At 46.7% G+C, this 21,249-nt stretch overlaps 3 protein-coding genes across 3 annotated transcripts in view; all 3 read left to right on the plus strand.

The window, feature by feature from the left end:
- Positions 1 to 532, plus strand: part of LOC311316173 (glutathione S-transferase LANCL1-like) — a gene marked incomplete at both ends in the record, with an annotated part of 7,364 nt that extends 6,832 nt beyond the window's left edge. The window contains 2 exons of the mRNA XM_084446974.1: positions 239 to 311; positions 456 to 532. Coding sequence (XP_084303100.1) covers positions 239 to 311; positions 456 to 532 — 150 coding nt within the window. The remainder of the gene's footprint in view (positions 1 to 238; positions 312 to 455) is intronic.
- Positions 533 to 3,249: 2,717 nt separating this feature from the next.
- On the plus strand, positions 3,250 to 8,895 carry LOC311315844 (myosin light chain 3, skeletal muscle isoform-like; the record flags this gene model as incomplete). Its single annotated transcript, XM_084446541.1, has 6 exons — positions 3,250 to 3,342; positions 6,311 to 6,338; positions 7,767 to 7,910; positions 8,236 to 8,406; positions 8,533 to 8,610; positions 8,867 to 8,895. The coding sequence occupies 6 exons, from the start codon at positions 3,250 to 3,252 to the stop codon at positions 8,893 to 8,895; spliced, it is 543 nt and encodes a 180-aa protein (XP_084302667.1).
- A 1,166-nt stretch (positions 8,896 to 10,061) lies between these two features.
- LOC311315878 (long-chain specific acyl-CoA dehydrogenase, mitochondrial-like) lies at positions 10,062 to 20,931 on the plus strand. Its single transcript, XM_084446581.1, has 11 exons — positions 10,062 to 10,301; positions 10,854 to 11,030; positions 11,235 to 11,372; positions 11,899 to 12,063; positions 13,366 to 13,432; positions 14,223 to 14,387; positions 15,662 to 15,763; positions 17,818 to 17,931; positions 19,562 to 19,689; positions 19,820 to 19,906; positions 20,194 to 20,931. Exons 1-11 carry the CDS (start codon positions 10,213 to 10,215, stop codon positions 20,285 to 20,287), a joined length of 1,326 nt encoding a protein of 441 aa, XP_084302707.1. The 5' UTR covers positions 10,062 to 10,212; the 3' UTR covers positions 20,288 to 20,931.
- The last annotated feature ends 318 nt before the right edge of the window (positions 20,932 to 21,249 follow it).

Consider the following 21,249-nt stretch of genomic DNA (forward strand, 5'->3'; position numbering starts at 1 on the left):
AGATTTCTACCAAAGCTCTGTTTCACATCCCTAATGCGTCGGGATGGCATTGTGCTCGCAATTTAATCTGCGCGGCAGCTTCTAATGTTTCACTTTTGAAGGCATGTTTCCAGTACAGGGATGTGGAGTTTGTTTTCTCCGGAGACAGTAGTAGTCACTCGATCCTCTGTTGCTCCTGGAATCTACGGCTGTTGTTGTTGTTGTTGACAGCCTGGTGTTTGTATTCGTCCTTTTGTAGTTTGCAGACTGGTGTATGAACTACGGCAAACATGGCTGCCGGACCCCAGACACTCCCTTCTCTCTCTTTGAAGGTAACCGATAATAGCGGCGTAAATGTAAATATCAAAATTGAAATGAAATATGTTGACCATTTTTTGCAGTGTACCGTTTAGATTCAAAGATTGGCAACCTTGTTAGGTCAGCCTTGAAATCAGCATGTCACTTCCTGTCCACAGGCATGGCTGGCACCATCTACTTCCTGGCTGATCTTCTGCAGCCAATGAAATCAAAGTTCCCTGCCTTTGAGGTGTAAAGGTATCCATGATTACCCCTGCCCACTCTGGAAAACATGACAGATTCCCAAACATGCGCTCTCTCTCTCTGTCTCTCTCTCTCTGTTTCTGTCACTCGCTCTCAATCCCTCACAGTCCCTCTCTCTCTCTCTCTCTCTCTCTCTCTCTCTCTCTCTCCCTCTCTCTCTCACACACACACACACACACACACACACACAGTGTCTCCTCTGTGAGTCACAATTATGGCACGGTTTCCCACAGTCTTCATCAGGTTTCATCCCATAAGCTTCCTGGTATTTGGGTCTCACCAGCTGACTGCTGTTGTGTTGTTGTGTTGGAGCGACTCAGAGAGGGGAGGGACCTACGTGAGCTTCAGCCTATCACGTCCACAGTTCATTTCTCTGCTCCTTCTGGGAAATGAAGTCTCATCTATCCTATGAGTCTTGCTCATTAGCTGGCTAAGTACACACTGCATTGAAAAAGAGAGCACTTCTTAGCAGCATTTCTTGTACATGTGTATATTAATTGCATACTTATTTTATTCAACCGATTATGTATGTTTTCAAGGAGTAGGCTGTGTGAAAAATGTGATGTGAACCCACTGTTTGCCAAACCTGATTATCACATTGCTTTGCACTGCTACATTATGTTCATTTGTTGTGTATTTGGTAACTGAAATGAATAGTGTATTTGGTAACTGAAATTAATACTTCATACAGCATTAAGCAGATTGTGCTGCAATAGAAACATTGGTTTGTAAATAATAGTTACAAACTTAAGCTACTGTCTAAGAGATGCATTGAAACTGACACAAGTTATGTTTGTTGTAGGCTTGGTCTTGCCAATGGCTTCACAATAAACAACATGTTTTTACTAATTATGCCTGTTACTGTATCTTTGCTGAGGAATGTAGGCCTATTCAATTGTCTAGTATCATTCAAATCTGCTCTCTCTCTAGACCAGAGCACCGTGACATTAAATTGTAGTAAATCAAAAGTACATTCATGCAGACACCCCCCTTGGCAGGACTAGGGTGGGACTTGCTGCCCATTTGATTAAAAGTTATTCACCCAAAAAGGGGCAGTAACCATACAGTACCCGGGTCATGAACGTTCCTGGATGATTTCTCTGGTCTATGTGACTGTCAGTTGTAGTAACAAAGAACAACCACCGGGGGGCAGAGGAGAGCAGGCTCCAGAGCTGTTAGGCCTCTCCTAATCAAACTGCCACCTCAACCTCCTCGCCTTCCACCTGTCACCTTTATGGCTGCGCCGCAGATGACCACCACCAGGGACAGCGACGCTGCGAAGCTTGCATTTCTTAACTGTTGTCAGCATCGCCGAACAAGGGTCGTGACTCTTCACATCCACGGCCCTTAATGTTAAAAATTAGTATTTGATGACAGAGGCCTGCTTTATATCAGTCAGATCCCATCCTCTACTCTCTCTAGTCGTGTGTGGTGTAATATATGAATATAAGGCCAACCTGAATGACCTTATTTGACAATTTTGTCGTGCTTCATCTAAGCCAGCCTAATTCGCGGGACACTAATTGGGTCCGGTTTAGCTCCCGCGCGGGGGCCAGAGTCAAAGATCCGCGTCCCCGTTCCTATAGAACTCTCTGGGCTCCGTTTACTCCAAATAAGGGTCATGTAACATGTCTGAGTAGCGGCCAGCAGGGCCACACAATGCCTCCGCTCTTTTTTAAGCCCTGCTCCCCCCTCTTTACGATGTGTGGCTGACTTGGCCGGGCCACTGCTTCTGGAAGGAAGGGGTCTTTGGGGGGGGGGGGTGGAATGTCCCAGAAGCTCTTGAAGCCGGTGCTTGTACACCCTCTCGCTCCACCACTACCTCCGACTCCACACACCCCACCCCCAACCCTCCCGTAAGAGAAACTGAACACCTCCAGCAGTGTTGGGGGGGGGGGGGGTAAAAATAGAACTCATCTGTCCAGGGGAGGGGTCTCATAGGCATGTCTTTCACACTGCTTCGGCCCTCCCCGCCGGACAGATGACGGACGAACACATTCGCTCTGGGATCCCGGGACCCGGGTCAGTCTTCACGGGAGAGGAGCGCCGTGAGGCTGACCCGTCCGTTGTCGTCACTGCCTGCGCCGTTGAAAATTTAAAATAATTTTTGAAAGAAAATTTAAAATTAATACTGTAATAATGATAATAATGTAAATAATCCAACTAGACATACAATGCTCCTGACAATCCTATCGTGTGGCTAGCCAACTAGTGCTGCAATGATAAATTACCTAACAAAACAAACCCAGTTCCACATAATCTCTGTCAACACTTTGTCAGATCGCCAACTCTAACTCTTCTAACAACATAAGAGATATCTAGCCATCTTAGGCTAACTGACGTTACAAAAGAGGCCAGCTAGATAGCATTGTACCGAGAGTGCTGGATTGTTTCTACTCACATACAGAAGTCTTTCTAGACCGTGCACCTGGCAAGAGACTGTTGTCCTTGGAGTTTATTTTTGAGTCAAGCTCACATTCCTTACTTACTCAGTCCTCACAGAGCCCTCACTACAGTAGATGGAAGGTAAACTAATGTTATTAGGACCCTGAAAAGCCTAGCTGTTTAGCTCAGGCTCAACATGCTACACAAAATAGTGAGTCACAGGGCCCCCAAATATAACAGCTATGTTTCTAGTGTTAAGGGTTAACATAGTCGTAGGAGAAGATCCAGCAGAGCCAACCCGCGTCCCCTGTGTGTAGAACAAAGATGGACGATGCTCATTTGCTCACAGAGGAGTTCCAGGAGTGGAATAAGTTTCCTTTGAACATCAAACAGAGCTTGAAACCACATAGTTTCAAGGTGAACCTACAGTAACGTTGACTCCTAGAAGAGTCAACTAATTACATTTTGTAATATATCCTACTAACAATGTTGTATTTTGTTGATTCTGCTTTTATGATGTAGGTAATGCTGTAAATGTCTAGAGTTATGTGCCAAGACCAAGGACCACAATAGCAATAAGTCTGACTTATGCTACTCCTTGACATGTTTATGATGCATGACTTGCAGTAGCATGTATTTAAACTACTGACTAATAAACTAAAATAAAGCTCCCTCTCTAATATTTAGCTGGTGCCAAGTTGGGACATGACTTTAAATAAAAAATACATGATTGAACTGTACACACACATTAAATTGGTACTGTATCGATGCAAGGCCCCATGTGTCATCAACATGTCTGATCCCCGTTCTGTGTGTTGTGGAGTTGGGATAGGCAAAATAAGACAACTATGATTGTTGCTACAAGTTGCTTGTAGCTTATAGAAATATTTAAAGACTCAAGGGTTGATTGTCGCTCTGGACGGGCTCGAGGGGGTTTCCCAGCATGCCGAGGGCGCATCAACGCTAGAGTCACGGGCCGTGTCCGAAATGCATACTACCTGCTACTTGCTATATAGTAGGCACTATATAGTAGGCATACTACATACTATATAGTACCTACTATATAGAAGGCGAAATACAGTATGCACAGTTTTGATGTAGCATGCTGCATCTCGCCTACTATATAGCAAGTAGTATGCATTTCGGACACGGCCACTGACACAGTATCCAGCTCTCCACTGAATCAAGTTCAATGGTGGCGTTCAGGTTTTTAATATAGACTAGTTTGTCCTGATGAAGCTCTTGTGACTAAAAGCTTGGATTTAGATTAAAGAAATTGACGTGGATCTAAGTGTGCAGCACCGTTTCCTATTAGGCCTACTGTTATTCGGTTTTCTGGCACCAAAGGTTTTTAATATCAGAGACGAATAGGTAGCCTACGGATAAGCGTTTCACTTCCTCCCCGACATCAAAGGTTGACGTCTAGGCTCGGATCACAGCAGTAGCCAATCAGCACCATGGGATCACAGCAGTAGCCAATCAGCACCATGGATAGCTCCAGTGCGCGTTTGATGTGAAACAATAGGCGCGTGCATGCTTGTTAGTTTAGTCTCGTTTACTAGGCAGGTAAGTATATAGGCCTCTAGTTAATTGAACATTTCCAGTAGCCTGCTGGTAAATGTTTAGTGTGTGTTATAATATTTTATGTGCGCTAGTTATATTGTGTTGATATGGCTGTATAGGTTAGTCGCCTACCATTCAGGTAAAATGTTTGGAGGCTTTTTATTTATTTGTTTGGTATGATGTGTTATTTCTCATAATGTAGTATGTATACTATAGCATACATGCTCATAATACTACATACTTGCTCGATCGTCTGGTTGAAGTCATGGAAGAATTAGGCCTACTTTTCTGCTTCCCCATAAAAAAAAGTTAATAATAATTAATTATTATTTTATTATTAAAAATAATAATAAAATGTGCTATATAAATAAAGCTTGATTTGATTGACGTTGATAGAATATCTAGCACGTGTCGACGTGTTCATTACAGCACTTGTTCGCGCGCTATTCTGAATGTTCTCTCGTGAGACTAGTCAGCTGCCTGCAAAATAGCAACGTAGGCGTTTTTTTTGTCTTTTTTATTTGTAGGTTTAATACGTTACATTTCATCCACCAAACTGATTTTTAACTCGAAAGGGTTAGATGCGCCATTCACTGCGCTGCAAGGTGAGCACGTGTTACTCTCTCCCCCAACATGTAGGCCTAAACCTGTCCAACTATTATTGATGTTGCAAATTTCATGCAAGATCCCCGGTATCCTAGTTTTTGTGTGGATTTTATCTACTCCTCTCCTCTCTCAGCCTATAGCCTAGCCATAAGAGGAGGAGCGCTCTCTGTTTAAAAATATATCAACTTGAAAACGAGCACCTCTCTGGAGTTGTAGGCTGGCAGACTAGCGGGGTAGTGGGTAGCGGGGTAGTGGGTAGCTGGGTTCTCATCCCTTGACTCAAACCCACCACATTGTACTGACCCTTTCCTCTCAACTACTTTAACGTGGAATATCAAAGACTGCCACTTCCCACCGACATAAATATCGGATTTTAAACGCTGACCAAAGTCAAGGAGTCTTGAAACAGTCACAGCCGACTAAAAATAGCCCTGTCCCCTTCTAAAGGCCTACGCCCACTCCAAGAGGGACCACAGACAGCTCTCTTTTCCGTTTGCCCTAAGAAAGTTAAAGCACTTCCAAAGCATCATCTGATCCGCCCCGTGACATCACACCCACGGCATAAATAAGAGGGGCTTTGAGAATGGCTCAGGACCACTCTCTCTTGGGACTCCAGCTTCTGTTCTCCTCTCTCTCCGTTCCTCCACCTCCTACTCTCCAAAATGGTGTGTACTTTGGACTTTTGGGGTGCGGCTGTACCACTGAAGTTATTTTGTGATTTATTGTACCAATCTGTTCTTCTGTGGCGTTATTGGTTTGGATACGTTGCTGCACAACGTCAATTGTATCATTGTGATCGACATAAAGAGAGGATATGAAGACATTTTTCACTTTCGTATATGACAAAAAGCCACTGGCATCCACTTTGTGGCATATGAATTCCTTTGAAGAAACCAAGAATGGGTTGTTAGATTGAGTTTGGAATGAAACCTTGGAATATATCCTGCATTTCTGTCTTTAAAACTTTGCTACCCGTAGGCCTACATTTAAATGTGTTGTGTTTATGTACTTTCTCATACAAGAGCAATGCGTTATGGAGAATGTTTAACCTTCTCTGCCAAACTAAGGATTCCGGTTGAGGATTTGGCATAGCACATAAATAGCCTAGCGTTATAATCCACTATCTACTGGCATGTGTTGTGTCGTAGGTTGTGCATGTCTGTGTGTTATGGGCAGAGGTGAAATTCATGTTTTGTTGTGTTGTTGCGTTTGACAGGCCGAGTTCTCAGCAGACCAGATTGAGGGTAAGTGATGGCCAGGTCAGTGGAGAGAGAAGACCTCTCATACTGGTCCTTTTTTTACCTCTCCCATTCTCAAACTCAACCATTACACTCCTGTGCACACACATGTTTCGAAAGATGACTTGAATCAGGTCCGGTTTGAAGCCACCGAATGTCCAGAATGCACCCCCGGCTTGTTCAGCTGTCGTGGGAGATCTATTCTGAGCAGGGGCTGCCTTGTCTTGAAGGTGTTAATCTCTAGTCCCAAATTTAAGATGGCAGGGCCGGTGGCATCGCCTTACGCAGGAACGTGACTTTTGATCCCCCCCCCCTACCCCTGTGTGCCCTGAGGAAAGACAGATTTGTCTCAAAGATGTCCTCCTGAGCGTTAGCGAGGTGGTGTTGGAGTTGTCCCTAAACATTTGGTGGCATGCTAGTAAAGCATCGCGTGTGTTAAATACCTGCTGAAACCTCCAAGAATTCTACAGAGAAAATGGGCGTATATCTTTGATTATAAAATAAAAATATAAAAATATAAAATAAATAAATTAAAAAAATATATATGTATTGTTCTCGTGAGATCCATGCCCTTTAGAAATGTAGAGAACATTCCAGCATCAAATTTTATTGAGCAGGTCTTTTATGGTCAGAGAATTGTAAACTGAAATCTTTCAGCGAAAAATCACAAGTCGTCACCGTTATTTTATTCAATTTATTAAATGTATTAAAACCCCACTCCTGCATATACCCTGGTGCTCTTGGTTGTAGTTGGGTGCTGTTGGAATGTGAGGCAAGCTGTTGCAGAGGTGTCGATTACGTCGCTGTCAGCATTCTTATGTTTAACGTAACTCGAACCCGGGCGGACTGGGCCCTCACCCTACATGGTGTGGCGTACTTTCTTAGGGCGTATCAATTGCTCCGGCGTCGCGCCGAATGCCGTCCAAACCGGGGCGGAGGGGGGGTTAGCTGCCGTTTCGGAAATCACATAAGAGAATTAATCCGTCAACAGATCACTTTCAGTTGGAGGTTCCTGGTGGGGGCCATAGAAATAGCTAATGCTTGTTCTTTCCCGCCTGGCTACCAACCCGGGGGTCAGTCTGTGTGTACAGCTGTCCAGCTGTCGGAGGTAATTAGCAGAGGACAGTGAGAGAAGAAGAACAGTGGGATACCTGTCCATTCACAACACCTGGTTTTAGACTGAGCTCCTTTGGTGTAAAAAAAAAAAAATAATTAGAAAAAAGAACCCATCTTATTCCGGTCTATTTGAGTCCAGAATTTCCAAGAATGTCCCGGCTCTCAAAGCCTTTCATTCACTGTAATGTAACACATTTTGTGTAACACACTTTGTCCAGTATCTGTGTACGTTATGTCTACATCTTTCAATGGATTCTGTCAACCATCTCACTCATACTCTCTCTCTCTCTCTCTCTCTCTCTCTCTCTCTCTCTCCAGACTTCAAAGAGGCTTTCGGTCTCTTTGATAGAGTCGGTGATAACCAGGTGGCCCTGGACCAGGTGGCTGACATCATGCGCGCCCTGGGCCAGAATCCCACCAACAAGGATGTGGCCGCGATTCTGGGTAACCCAAGTGCTGACGGTGAGAGCCCCAAAACACCACACCACACTAGCATCACGGGAACGCATGAACGTGTTCAGACGTTGTGAATTGGCTTAACTGCGTGTAGAGTACAACCCGGTACAATCCGAGTCTTCCTCTCTGTGATGCGAGCGCCGGGAATAGATCAGACGGGAACTGAAACAAAAAAAAAAAACTCCTGCGTTACGAGCAAACATGTTATGTTGATGTGAAGATCATACCACCGATATGCGAACCTCTCAGCTCTGTGAATCGATCACTGTCGTAGTTATTGGATTCGTCGTGAGTGTGACGTCGGCGTCCTTCCTCTCTCCCGTTTGGCTAGACATGGCGAACAAGAGGGTTGCCTTCGACGCTTTCCTGCCCATGCTGCAGAAAGTGGACGGCATGGCGAAGGGTACCCTCGATGACTACGTTGAGGGTCTGCGCGTCTTCGACAAGGAGGGCAACGGCACAGTGATGGGCGCTGAGCTGCGCATCGTCCTGTCCACACTGGGTGAGTCCAGAGCCTAATATAGACATGTTGGAGCTACCGCACCCAGTATGCACAAAATGTGTGCGTGCGTATTTTTATACGGGGGGGGTAGCGTTCCTCACCGACTCCTCGTGTTCCCTCTCCCAGGAGAGAAGATGTCCGAGGCTGAGATTGATGCCCTCATGACCGGCCAGGAGGATGAGAACGGCAGCATCCACTACGAGGGTGAGTCCGGAGAAACCCTTTGATTTCACTCACCACACACGCACGATAACGTCAGTGTGTAAATGTACCGATATGCTACAGTCAGCGATGTTTTACGATACAGGTCATCTCTACATGATATTTATCCTGTAAATTATTCCAGACCAGATTAATCGATTTGGAAATGTAGATGATGATGGAGTTGGCCCTGTGCCTGTCTGTGTCTTATGTGTCCTCTCTGTGTCCTCTCTGTGTCCTCTCTGTGTCCTACTTCCAGCTTTCGTCAAGCACATCCTGTCTGTGTAAGAAGCCGCGCCGTAGGAGTGCTGAGGATCAGCTTCAGCTGTGGACCTCATGGTGTCAGGACATCCACACTGTTATAAGACCAACCCAGGAAAGAAAAGGACTATGGGATGTCAAAGTTCAAACCCGTTCAAGTTTTTTCTTTTTTTTCTTTTCGTCCATCACTTTTCATCTCCTCCTTCTCACTTTGTAACCCCCACCCACCCCACCTCCTCCTGGCCTCTCCTACCTGGGGGCGTGTCTCCTCCACAAGGGGGCGGTGACGAGGGAAGAGGGGTGACCACTCATCAAGTGGGGGTTGATCCCTCTGACCCGCCTTACCACCGCAGTCGGTCATGACATCACTGCCTCCAGCAATGCCAAAGGCTCGCTGGATACAATTGTGGATTGGCCGCCAAAAAACCTCCCCCCTTCCCGGACATTTTATTTATTTTCACTCTGTCATTTCAGAATAAACTTTTCCAAAAGTACATCCCACCTGGTTTGATTCTTCGTCTTTGATTTGCAGGTTTAAAATAGGATTTAAAGCCTATAGTATTATTAAACACATTATGAAGCGATGCCACATTATTTATTCAATCATAGAAGATAATCATACAGTCATTTAATGAACACAGTTAATGTTCACATTCTACACTGTTGTATTTTAAATTACTGTTGAATTTTAATTTCACTATATGTACGTGCAGTCTTAAAACCACATCAACAATCTGCTGCATGTCAAGGTGAGTTCATGTCAAAAGTAAAAGATGTTGCCAATACCACATTAGGTAAAGTGATTCTGAAATCCATCCATCTGAGAAATTAAATACCGACAGATCAGTGTTGTGAATTATGTTCTGAAAATGTAACACTGACCGTGTGTATCATGACTTCAGCGTTGCCTATGTATGGTTCCACTCCATAACATCTTTAAATAGGTTGAAACAGATGAGAGTACGTGTCATATGTCGTAATAATTTAGTCCAGTCATGAGTTTCATGATTCTGCCTGAGATCAGCAGAGAAGAAGAAGAAGCAGAGCATAGTAACACCCTGCTGGAGTACAGCAACAGACTGGCAGAGGTAACTGCGTGATGTTCTACAGGAGTCCACTAGATGGCAGTAGCGCTCAACACCCTCCACTGCGTAACTTCCTTCTTCCTTACCGGGGAAGAGGAAAGAAGAAGACGTGTTTACAAGCCACATTTTCGGACACTTGCTGGACTGCTGGATAAGAATTGTCATTTATATTGATTAAAAGACTTCAAATGTTTAATACAGTTAAATAACAATACAAAACGAACGTGAAAAAGGAGCACATTTGAAAGCAGAAGGGATCATGTTTGTTCAGAAAGCTGTTAAAACGTGTCTCACTGGGTTAAAACATGTATCACGCGGTGGACAAGCACTTTGTACAGTAAAGACCAGGTGCGTGTTATGATTATTAATGTGCGTGTTATGATTATTAATGCATTCATGTGCGTGTTATGATGCATTCATGTGCGAGTGTAATTTACAGCTATGCTAGCGAGCGAGCTAATTAATTGTTAATTAGTTAATTAACAACTAATTAACAATTGTTCAACACAACTATGCATCGCTGTTAAACTTTAATGTGACCTTGTTTGTCGGTGCGTATAGTAATACTGTAAATAATGTTCTTACAAATGTTGTCGGCTATCTAACTGTTATATGTCCCGACTGGGACACAGTTAGAGACCTTTGACACACTTAACGTTGACGTTAACCGGAATGACCCACAGTCACAACAGACAGTCATCTCTTATGCTTCTTAGTTAATAACTTACTCCTTTGATTGTGTTATTACTCGAACGAAAACGTTTGGTTTTGCTTTGGTGTCAGTACTGAAGGCCAAGCCCCTAGTTGACTGGTATCCGGTCTATGCGGATAGTGATACCCCCTGTCTAAAAACAGGCCTACCCATAAACCCCAATGTGTCTTCGTGCCTCTTTTTCCCAGAATGCTGCACACCCAGACGCAGTCCGGTGAACATGCCCCGCCCCCTCGTCCGGAGACGTCCAGTGCCAAGTCTCTGATGGACATCGGCACTCGCAGAATCTTCACCGAGGACCACGACCTCTTCAGACAAAGTGTCAGGCGTTTCTTCCAAGAGGAGGTGGTGCCTCACCACAGCGAGTACGTAGGCTACCGTCTGGAGATACAAAATATTACGTTGATGCGGGTTTTACCAATAAAACACCAATGATTTCTCCCTCCCGTGGACTTAAGCTATACCACATGGTTAACTTGATTTGAAATGCTGAGCTGATGTTTTGTTTGGACCGAAGTCAGTCAGTCCTGATTCCTTCTTTCTCTCCCTCCGCCCTCCACCCCGGACAGGTGGGAGAAAGCAGGCCAGGTGAGCAGGGAATTGTGGGAGAAGGCCGGGGAGCAGGGCATGCTGGGAGTGTACACTCCGGAGGAGCACGGCGGGATCGGAGGAGACCTGCTGTCCGCCGCCGTGGTGTGGGAGGAGCAGTGAGTGGCCGACCCCGGCGCTAACCTGTCGACCGCCAATCTGCGTTCGCCCGACCCAGTCCGGTGCCAGCCTTGACGCTATCGTCCGTCAGTCCCTCTGCCGAGCAGCCCTAGCTAGCTAGCTCTATTCACGAATATGGCTTTGAGATCTAGCGTTGTTATCATTTAAAGACGTCTTTTGTTGTTGTACGCTACCGCCACTGTCGGTCTGCCAGTTGCGCCAACAGGGGTCAGTGGCTTTAATCCAAGGTTGCAAAAATGATATAATCCAGATGATTTGATGTTGACCAATTACCCAGCAACACTGAAGGCCCCTGGTGGAAATGATCTTGTCATTCGGTCAAGGACAAACCCTCTTGGCTTTGTGGTGTGGCTTTGTGTCTGCCAAAGCAGACAGAGGCAAGATAAAAATAGATTATTACAGGGTTTGCACACACGCACACACGCACACACACACACGCACACACAAACACGCACACACACACACAGCCTCATCACCTTCCTATCCTCTTTCTCTGTGTTTCAGGATGTACTCAAACTGTTCGGGCCCCGGCTTCGCCCTGCACTCTGAGATCGTCATGCCCTACATCAGCAACTACGGCACCCAGGCCCAGATAGAGCGCTTCATCCCCCCGATGGCTGCTGGGAAAAGCATCGGGGCCATCGCCATGACGGAGCCCGGCGCCGGCAGGTGAGACCCCCCCCTCCGGCCAGCCTCCCCCCCAGGCAGGGGCCCTCAGAGGTTGTCCAGCCAGGTGAGGCCTCCCTCAGGCAGGGGCCCTCAGAGGTTGTCCAGCCAGGGAAGGCCTCCCTCAGGCAGGGGCCCTCAGAGGTTGTCCAGCCAGCGAAGGCCCCAGGCCTCGGGCCCCAGCCTGTATCTACATCCTGGGAGTTTTTCTTGTTCTTGTACATGGTCTGGAAAAAGTCCTAGAGCCGGTTGGCCTTAACTTACGACGGTCCTAACTGCTAAAGAGGTTGTAGCTAAGACCCATTTTTTAGAACGGACGTAAGCCTGTTGCACCAACCAAAGTGACGCCTAGGCACAACTACGACCAGTCTTAGAACTGCGTGTCCATGTGAAAACGCTCAATAGTGTCCGTTGCTAAGCTATATTGTTTGCATCGCTATGCACGAGTACATTCTATTGCAGAAGGGGATGTTATTTTAACTAGACGTGTCATGATCATCTCCAGCAAGGAAACTTTTAGTGAAAGTAGGCTATGATAGACCACGAAGGGGCGCAGATTCCCAGGTACACAATATCCTAAAGTTATGCTGTTACTTGCGTGACTGGTACCGTAATAGCCTACATAAATGAGAAATGAAAACGTAGGTTACATGTAGCCAAGACAAACATGTCGCCTGTTCAAAGCCTGCAGTTGTTGGCACTATTAATGATACGATTTAAGCACAGCTCATCAAAATACGCCGTACGCAGGTCTTAACAAGTCTCCCAGACGGCCGCCACATCAGCTGGCACTAGCAGGATTCACAAGGTTCTCGTAGAGCCAGTTCTCTCCTATTCAATTGGAGCCTCTTTTAGTTCTGACATTTAGACATCCAATCTTCTGCCAAGCCTGTTGAGACAGATCAGACGCTGTTGATGTTGATGGACTATTTTAAATTTATCAATGATTATAAAAATAATTTACATCAACATTAGCCGCCGACTAGAAACATTCTAAAAGATTTTATGGCTTCTCTCAGGTAGGCGTAGAATTCACGCCCGGTCTCGGTGAGAACAGTGGTTACGACCAGCTGGTGCAACGGTCTTCAAGTTACGCCCAGAAAGCTACGACCGACTTTGCTTCAGACCAGGCGTTGGTGCAACCGGCTCCTGGCCCGGTGCCACAAACGTATCGGTCAGCGAGTTAATTTGGCGTCAGCGGCGCTGCTCGTGTGCTCCTCCGGCTTTAAGACGATGCATCTCCTGATCACACCCATGTTTCCCACTGTCAGTAGTCCTGTTCCCTCTCTCCTCCCCTCGTCCCAGCGACCTCCAGGGGGTCAGGACCTACGCCAAGCAGGATGGAAGTGACTGGATCCTCAACGGCAACAAGGTGCGTTCAGATCGGCAACGCTGTATTATACAACGGGTAGTTCCGACCTCGCGATCTGATTGGTTAAGAGCCGTTGTATATTCACGATATACCACGGGCAAAGGCTCTTTATCGACTGTCCACATGTCGAAGTGTCCTTGAGCAAGACACCTAACCCCAAATTGCTCCCAATGAGCAGGTTAGCACCTTGCATGGCAGCTACCGCCATTGGTGTGTGAATGGGTGTGTGAATGGGTGATTGAGAGGCCATTGTAAAGCGCTTTGAGTGCCGCTAAGGTGGAAAAGCGTTATATAAGTGCAGTCCATTTACCATTTATCGTTGTGTGAAATATTACTGCTCCAATTATTACAGCCTGTCAAAACGGTAGTTCCATTGTGTAACCGTCTGTTGGTTACATTACGGTTTCTCCTCAAGAAAAATGGACATTCAATGTCAATTTTGAGTTCTATCCGTCCTGTAGCCTACCACTCTGGTTTATCGTCACCACTTTTGTGTGACGATAAGTTTTACTTTTGGTTGCTAGGGCTCATTGTTTGTCGCTTTGAAACTCCATAGCAATGTGATTTGTGATGACCTTTCTTGGCGGAGCCCAGTACAATCGATATTAAGACACTGAAATAGTCGCTATTTATCCCATAAATGACCGCGGCAAATCCGCGGTTTATTGACCACACCCTCTCAATGGTTATCGCTTCGATGACACGGGCGAACGTCACCGGAAGCGAGGTCACACAGAGGTCAAACCTAACCCGGTCGGCCCTCTCCGTCACCCCCCCCCCCCCCCCCCAGGTGTTCATCACCAACGGCTGGATGTCCGACGTGGTGATCGTGGTGACCGTGACGAACCGCGAGGCGCGCACGGCGGCCCACGGGATCAGCCTGTTCCTGGTGGAGGAGGGCATGAAGGGCTTCCAGAAGGGACGCAAACTGGAGAAGATCGGCCTGAAGGCCCAGGTGAGCAGAGGAGGGGCTCGGGAGCTTTGAAGACCTTACCGTGGGTCAGATAGAGGGTTTTCACAGCCCGTCATCAGTCGGCCATGTTGGAGGTTGAAGCTACTGAATGTAGATGGCTAGCTAGATAGATAGATCAATAGACAGGTTGATAGACCTATCTATCTATCTAGCCGTTAGCCTAAACCTGAGCTTACACCTGCTAAACCCAAGCTTAAACCTCCAACATGGCCGGCCGTGAAAACCCTCTATACATACACAGATCAAATGCTTGAAACTATTTGTTTGTTTATTAAGTATGTTTAATTTTGTACTTTTGGGACTGTTCTATCGTTGGAGTCATTGTAGAGGTAGGCTAAATTAGGTGCAACCTAGTTATTTAGTATGTATAAATGGTATTTCACCCACATCTCTTTTGATTCTTTCATCTGGCCGACAGTCACCTTTTCAAATATGGGGTTGAAATGGCGGTGGCGTAGCGCAGGAGAGGTGAGAGGTCAGAGCCAGACGCAGGACGATGGAGGCAGGCTGAGAAAGCTCAGCGACTTGAATCACATTAACTCTCGAGGAGCAGGAGCACAGAGAACGAAAAGAACATCAAACTATGACCGGACAAGGGAACAAAGGGGAGGGGCCTAACGAGGGAAGGGGGGCGCGGGTGAGAGACGGGTCACAACGAGGGACAGGTGCGGACAATCACACAAGACACACAGGGGCAGGGAGCGAAGGGTTAACGGAACAGACGCAAGATGAATCAACTGGAACAGGAAACGCAAACACAGACGACCGGGGGACAGAAAAGAGCGTGACACACACACACAGGCTGAGAGGACAGGGACTACGGCCGCGTTCCGTACTATATAGTACGCTGAAAAAGGATGTAGTACGTCCCAATATATAGTATGAAGACCGTGAGAAAGTGAGCACTACTCCCAAGTAAAAAGTTTGATGGAACTATTGGAGGCCTGGGTCAGGACGATGAGTAGAAGGAGATGTCCCGGGAATCACAAATTAATATTAAAATGTAAGCTTTATTGGGTAACAAGTGGGACGTTTTGGCTTCACGCCTTCATCAGCATGGGCATTAGTTTGTGAGTGCCGGGACATCTCGTTCTACCCCATACATAGTATGCCACATGCAGTATGGCAAAAATACGTAATATTTTATATGTGGTATTTTGCAGTATGTAAGCCAGCTAGGGCTGGAGCTGAGGGAACAGGGTGTGGAGCTAGGGGTGGCGCTCTTCCACTCACAGTCCCCCCTCCCACCTCTCTAGGACACGGCAGAGCTGTTCTTTGAGGACGTGCGCCTCCCAGCCGACGCCCTCCTGGGACAGGTCAACAAGGGCTTCTACTACCTGATGAACGAGCTGCCGCAGGTAGGAGCAGGCCGCCGTGGGCGGGACACACCGCCGAATGAAACGCTCCCAAACCACGAAACGGGAACGCTACCTCAAATACGCAAACGCCACGTTTAATACTCAAAAAATACAAATTGTGTAGCACGAAAAAGGTTACAAAGACTATATGGGGGAGGGGGGCAGTCTAGGTATCCTCCTAAACTGAATTTGATTGACATCTCTGATGATGACGGTAACATCGCGCTAACGTTAGCTAGGTAGTAAAAACTACAAATCACTGGGTCTGAATATTGGCGCTAGCTAGCTAACAATGTTAGATTTCTTTAAGTACAGGTGAGGCGAGCTTAACAAGCAACATGTAACGTATAGCTCTGGTTTACATGATCGATCTCCGGGTTCGGAGCTTCAGAGAGAGGCGGAGGTTCAGGAGAGATCTTAGACACGTTTTTGCAAAACCCACAGCTAGCGGGAGCAAAGAGGTTTTCTACTTGCAATTGCACCTGTTGGGGTGGGACAACTGACTGACTGATTTTGTTCATATTTATTATTGGGTTGAGGATACAATTGCGTAATAATATCCAATCACAACCACGCTCAATTCAACCCCATTATCAGAAATGTTACAAAAACGTAAATAACAATACTTCGAATTTGGATTGAAACTAATGTGTACTTTTAGATGCTTGCTATTATGTACTTGAGACCCTAAACCTTCTCTTCTCTCTCTCTATCATCCCCTGCTTCTCTCCTCTCTCTATCATCCCCTGCTTCTCTTCTCTCTCTATCATCCCCTGCTTCTCTTCTCTCTCTCTATCATCCCCTGCTTCTCTCCTCTCTCTCTATCATCCCCTGCTTCTCTTCTCTCTCTCTATCATCCCCTGCTTCTCTTCTCTCTCTCTATCATCCCCTGCTTCTCTTCTCTCTCTCTATCATCCCCTGCTTCTCTTCTCTCTATCATCCCCTGCTTCTCTTCTCTCTCTCTATCATCCCCTGCTTCTCTTCTCTCTCTCTATCATCCCTTGCTTCTCTTCTTTCTCTCTATCATCCCCTGCTTCTCTTCTCTCTCTCTATCATCCCCTGCTTCTCTTCTCTCTCTCTATCATCCCCTGCTTCTCTTCTCTCTCTCTATCATCCCCTGCTTCTCTTGTCTCTCTCTATCATCCCCTGCTTCTCTTCTCTCTCTCTCTCATCCCCTGCTTCTCTTCTCTCTCTCTCATCCCCTGCTACTCTTGTCTCTCTCTATCATCCCCTGCTTCTCTCTCTCTATCATCCCCTGCTTCTCTTCTCTCTATCATCCCCTGCTTCTCTTCTCTCTATCATCCCCTGCTTCTCTTCTCTCTCTCTATCATCCCCTGCTTCTCTTCTCTCTCTCTATCATCCCCTGCTTCTCTTCTCTCTCTCTATCATCCCCTGCTTCTCTTGTCTCTCTCTATCATCCCCTGCTTCTCTTCTCTCTCTCTCTCATCCCCTGCTTCTCTTCTCTCTCTCTCATCCCCTGCTACTCTTGTCTCTCTCTATCATCCCCTGCTTCTCTCTCTCTATCATCCCCTGCTTCTCTTCTCTCTATCATCCCCTGCTTCTCTTCTCTCTATCATCCCCTGCTTCTCTTCTCTCTCTCTATCATCCCCTGCTTCTCTTCTCTCTCTCTATCATCCTCTGCTTCTCTCCTCTCTCTCTATCATCCCCTGCTTCTCTTCTCTCTCTCTATCATCCCCTGCTTCTCTTCTCTCTTTCTATCATCCCCTGCTTCTCTCCTCTCTCTCTATCATCCCCTGCTTCTCTCTCTCTATTATCCCCTGCTTCTCTTCTCTCTATCATCCCCTGCTTCTCTTCTCTCTCTCTATCATCCCCTGCTTTTCTTCTCTCTCTCTATCATCCTCTGCTTCTCTCCTCTCTCTCTATCATCCCCTGCTTCTCTTCTCTCTCTCTATCATCCCCTGCTTCTCTTGTCTCTCTCTCATCCCCTGCTTCTCTTGTCTCTCTCTCTCATCCCCTGCTTCTCTCCTCTCTCTCTCATCCCCTGCTTCTCTTGTCTCTCTCTCTCATCCCCTGCTTGGTGCTGGTCCTCCCAGGAGCGTCTGATGATCGCGGACATGGCCATAGCCAGCTGTGAGTTCATGTTCGAGGAGACCAGGGGCTACGTGCTGCAGAGGAAGGCTTTCGGAAAGACCATCGCCAACCTGCAGGTCCCACACTACACACTACACACTACACACTACTCACTACTCACTACACACTACACACTACTCACTACACACTACACACTACACACTACTCACTACACACTACACACTACTCACTACTCACTACACACTACACACTACACACTACACACTACTCACTACTCACTACACACTACACACTACTCACTACTCACTACACACTACTCACTACTCACTACACACTACACACTACTCACTACTCACTACACACTACACACTACACACTACACACTACACACTACTCACTACTCACTACACACTACTCACTACACACTACTCACTACACACTACTCACTACACACTACACACTACACACTACTCACTACTCACTACACACTACTCACTACTCACTACTCACTACACACTACTCACTACTCACTACACACTACTCACTACTCACTACACACTACTCACTACACACTACTCACTCACTAGACCATTGCCAACCTGCAGGTCCCACACTACTCACTACACACTACCCACTACACACTACACACTACACACTACACACTACTCACTACACACTACTCACTCACTAGACCATTGCCAACCTGCAGGTCCCACACTACTCACTACACACTACCCACTACACACTACACACTACTCACTACACACTACACACAACTCACTACTCACTACACACTACACACTACACACTACTCACTCACTAGACCATCGCCAACCTGCAGGTCCCACAGTACACACTACTCACTACACACTGTACTCTTACTCAGTAGCCTGTAGCTCTAAAATTGTCTCGGGCCAATCAGCGTCCTACGAGGAGCTGCAGGCGTGGTTCAGGTGTGGTGATTGGTTGAAGCTCGCCCTTGATAGACAGTCGGTTCATCCAATCATTTGCCAAGTACGTGGTTTAGGTGTGACGATTGGTTGACAGTTAGCCGGTGATAGACAATGATAGACAGACTGTTCATCCAATCACCTGCCAAGCATTTTTTTAAAGTGCCTGCCCGTTTTCCAGTTTCTGTGTAACAACCATCAGGTCGCGTCAGGTTAGCGTACCGCTGTCTTAAGGAGCCCTCTTATGTAGGGCTGGGTTTAAAAAATCGATTCTGAATCAAATGATTCAGAATCGATTCATGAATCCCAAAATCGATCTTTTAGTTAATGAATGAATGAATAAATGAAGGTATGAATAGTTCATTCATTCATTCAATGATTCATTCATTCATTCATTCATTTTTGGAAATCAGTATCGATACCCAGCCCTAGTATTGATGTGTTGCAGTCATGTAATTAAGGTAACAGCTAAAAAAAAACACTAACCGAAACTTTTAGTAACACTAACCGAATCGATATTGAATCGAATCGAATCGAATTGAATCGTGACAATCGATTCTGAACCTTGTGAATCGGAATCGAATCGATTCTTGAAATTCGACTCGATACCCAGCCCTACTCGTATGTTTTGAGAGAAGCGAGTAGAAGGTCTGCACTAGGGGACTAGGGGTGGGACCTATGCCCCCCCTCCCATTGCTCTCTGTGAAGCGCATTGTGTTGCCTCTGTGTATGAAAAGCGCTGTACAAATAAAGTTTGATTTAATCCGCGCTCCTCCTCCCTGGTGAACTGAACCAGACGGTGCAGCACAAGCTGGCGGAGCTGAAGACGGATATCTGCGTGGGCCGGGCCTTCGTGGACAACTGCCTTCAGCTCCACGCCGAGAAACGCCTGGACTCCAACATGGCCTCCATGGCCAAGTACTGGTGAGACCACACACACACACACACACACACACACACTGCTGGTCCCTTCCTTCGCCCGCTTTCCCTGTTAGTTAGTATCTGCGCCAGACTTCCTCCAGCCCGTCCCTCTAACCCCCCGGCTGTCCCCCAGGGCGTCGGACCTCCAGAACAGGGTGGCCACCCAGTGTGTTCAGCTCTTCGGGGGATGGGGCTACATGTGGGAGTACCCCATCGCCAGGTGAGTCACAGCCCGTCGCGTGCGTGTGTGTGTGTGGGTGTGTGTGGGTGTGGGTGTGTGGGTGTGGGTGTGTGGGTGTGGGTGTGGGTGTGTGGGTGTTTAGTGTAGCGTGTCTGAAACCATGCAATGTGGGCTCACATGAGACCTCTCTCTCTCTCTCTCTCTCTCTCTCTCTCTCTCTCTCCCTCCCTCTCTCCCTCTCTCTCTCTCTCTCTCTCTCTCTCTCTCTCCCTCCCTCTCTCTTTCTCTCCCTCCTCCCTCCTCTCTCTACCCCCTCACCCCTCCAGGGCTTTCGTAGATTCCCGTGTCCAGCCCATCTACGGCGGCACCAATGAGATCATGAAAGAGCTGATCGCACGCCACATCATCAGCCAGAAATGAGAGGAGAGGGGCCCCAGTGCCCGGGTGGGGGCCCGCGTGGGGGCCCGAGGGCCTGGGGGGCCTCACCTGCGTACGTTCTTCAACCAGCCACAACAGTGTCTATAGAGGGCATTGATTGTCCATCCTAATGTCTAAGAAGACAGCCCAGTCTTGCACTGATGCACTGTATAGATGTGATTGCCTTCCTTCAGTCTCATTGTTGATATTTCTTGATGAAGACCGTCCTAATTACTGTACTGTCTAGATAGAACAATTATTTCTCATATCGTCTGCAAACGCATCAACATTGGATATGATTTATACTGTTGCCATCGCTCAAACCGCATACAGAAAAACGAACAAAAGCCCTTGAATTTTTTTTTCTATTGATGGTATGTAAATGTCTCCATGTGTGTTGGGTACTGTATATATAGTTGTATATAGTCATATAGAAGAGGTTTTGCCATGCTAGGTCAGCCATGCTTTGTGGGGTCAATGTGCCTTTATTCACTGATGAATTCAGACATTTAATACTGATGAAGTCATACATTTGAATAAACTTTGATAAGCTGTAGTAAGATTACAATTACGATGAATAAATTGAACAAATTTCTCTTTACCTTGCCTCAGTAATGCATTTTAATAAAACGTGTACTGACACTTTATCACAAGTATTCTGAGCCTTTGTGGATTTGTCTCTGCATATGATGTTCAGTTTGAATGTAGACATTTTGTACAGAACTGAGTAATGCAATAGGCTGCACCTCAAATCCATCACACACCCACACCTGGACCCCCTGCGGTTCGCCTACAGAGCAAACCGGTGGATGACGCTAAACGTGACCCTTCACCCTTCATTCTCCAGCATCTGGAACACGCAGGCGCCTACGCCAGGATCCTGTTGGTGGATTTCAGCTGTGCTCTGGGGGAACTAGCTTATCTGCTGTTACGACTGTGAGTGTGGCACCCATGGAGGTATAATA

Source organism: Borostomias antarcticus, assembly GCF_949987555.1.
Source record: "Borostomias antarcticus genome assembly, chromosome: 12".
NCBI classification, from domain to species: Eukaryota; Metazoa; Chordata; class Actinopteri; order Stomiiformes; family Stomiidae; genus Borostomias; species Borostomias antarcticus.

What these genes read in the sequence shown, in the direction of transcription:
- LOC311315878 (XM_084446581.1), top strand. Translation starts at nt 10,213, where the DNA reads ATGTTTGTTCAGAAAGCTGTTAAAACGTGTCTCACTGGGTTAAAACAT. An exon ending in GTGGTGCCTCACCACAGCGA is followed by an intron (nt 11,031 to 11,234) that starts GTACGTAGGCTA and finishes CACCCCGGACAG; the next exon opens with GTGGGAGAAAGCAGGCCAGG. An exon ending in TGGGAGTACCCCATCGCCAG is followed by an intron (nt 19,907 to 20,193) that starts GTGAGTCACAGC and finishes TCACCCCTCCAG; the next exon opens with GGCTTTCGTAGATTCCCGTG.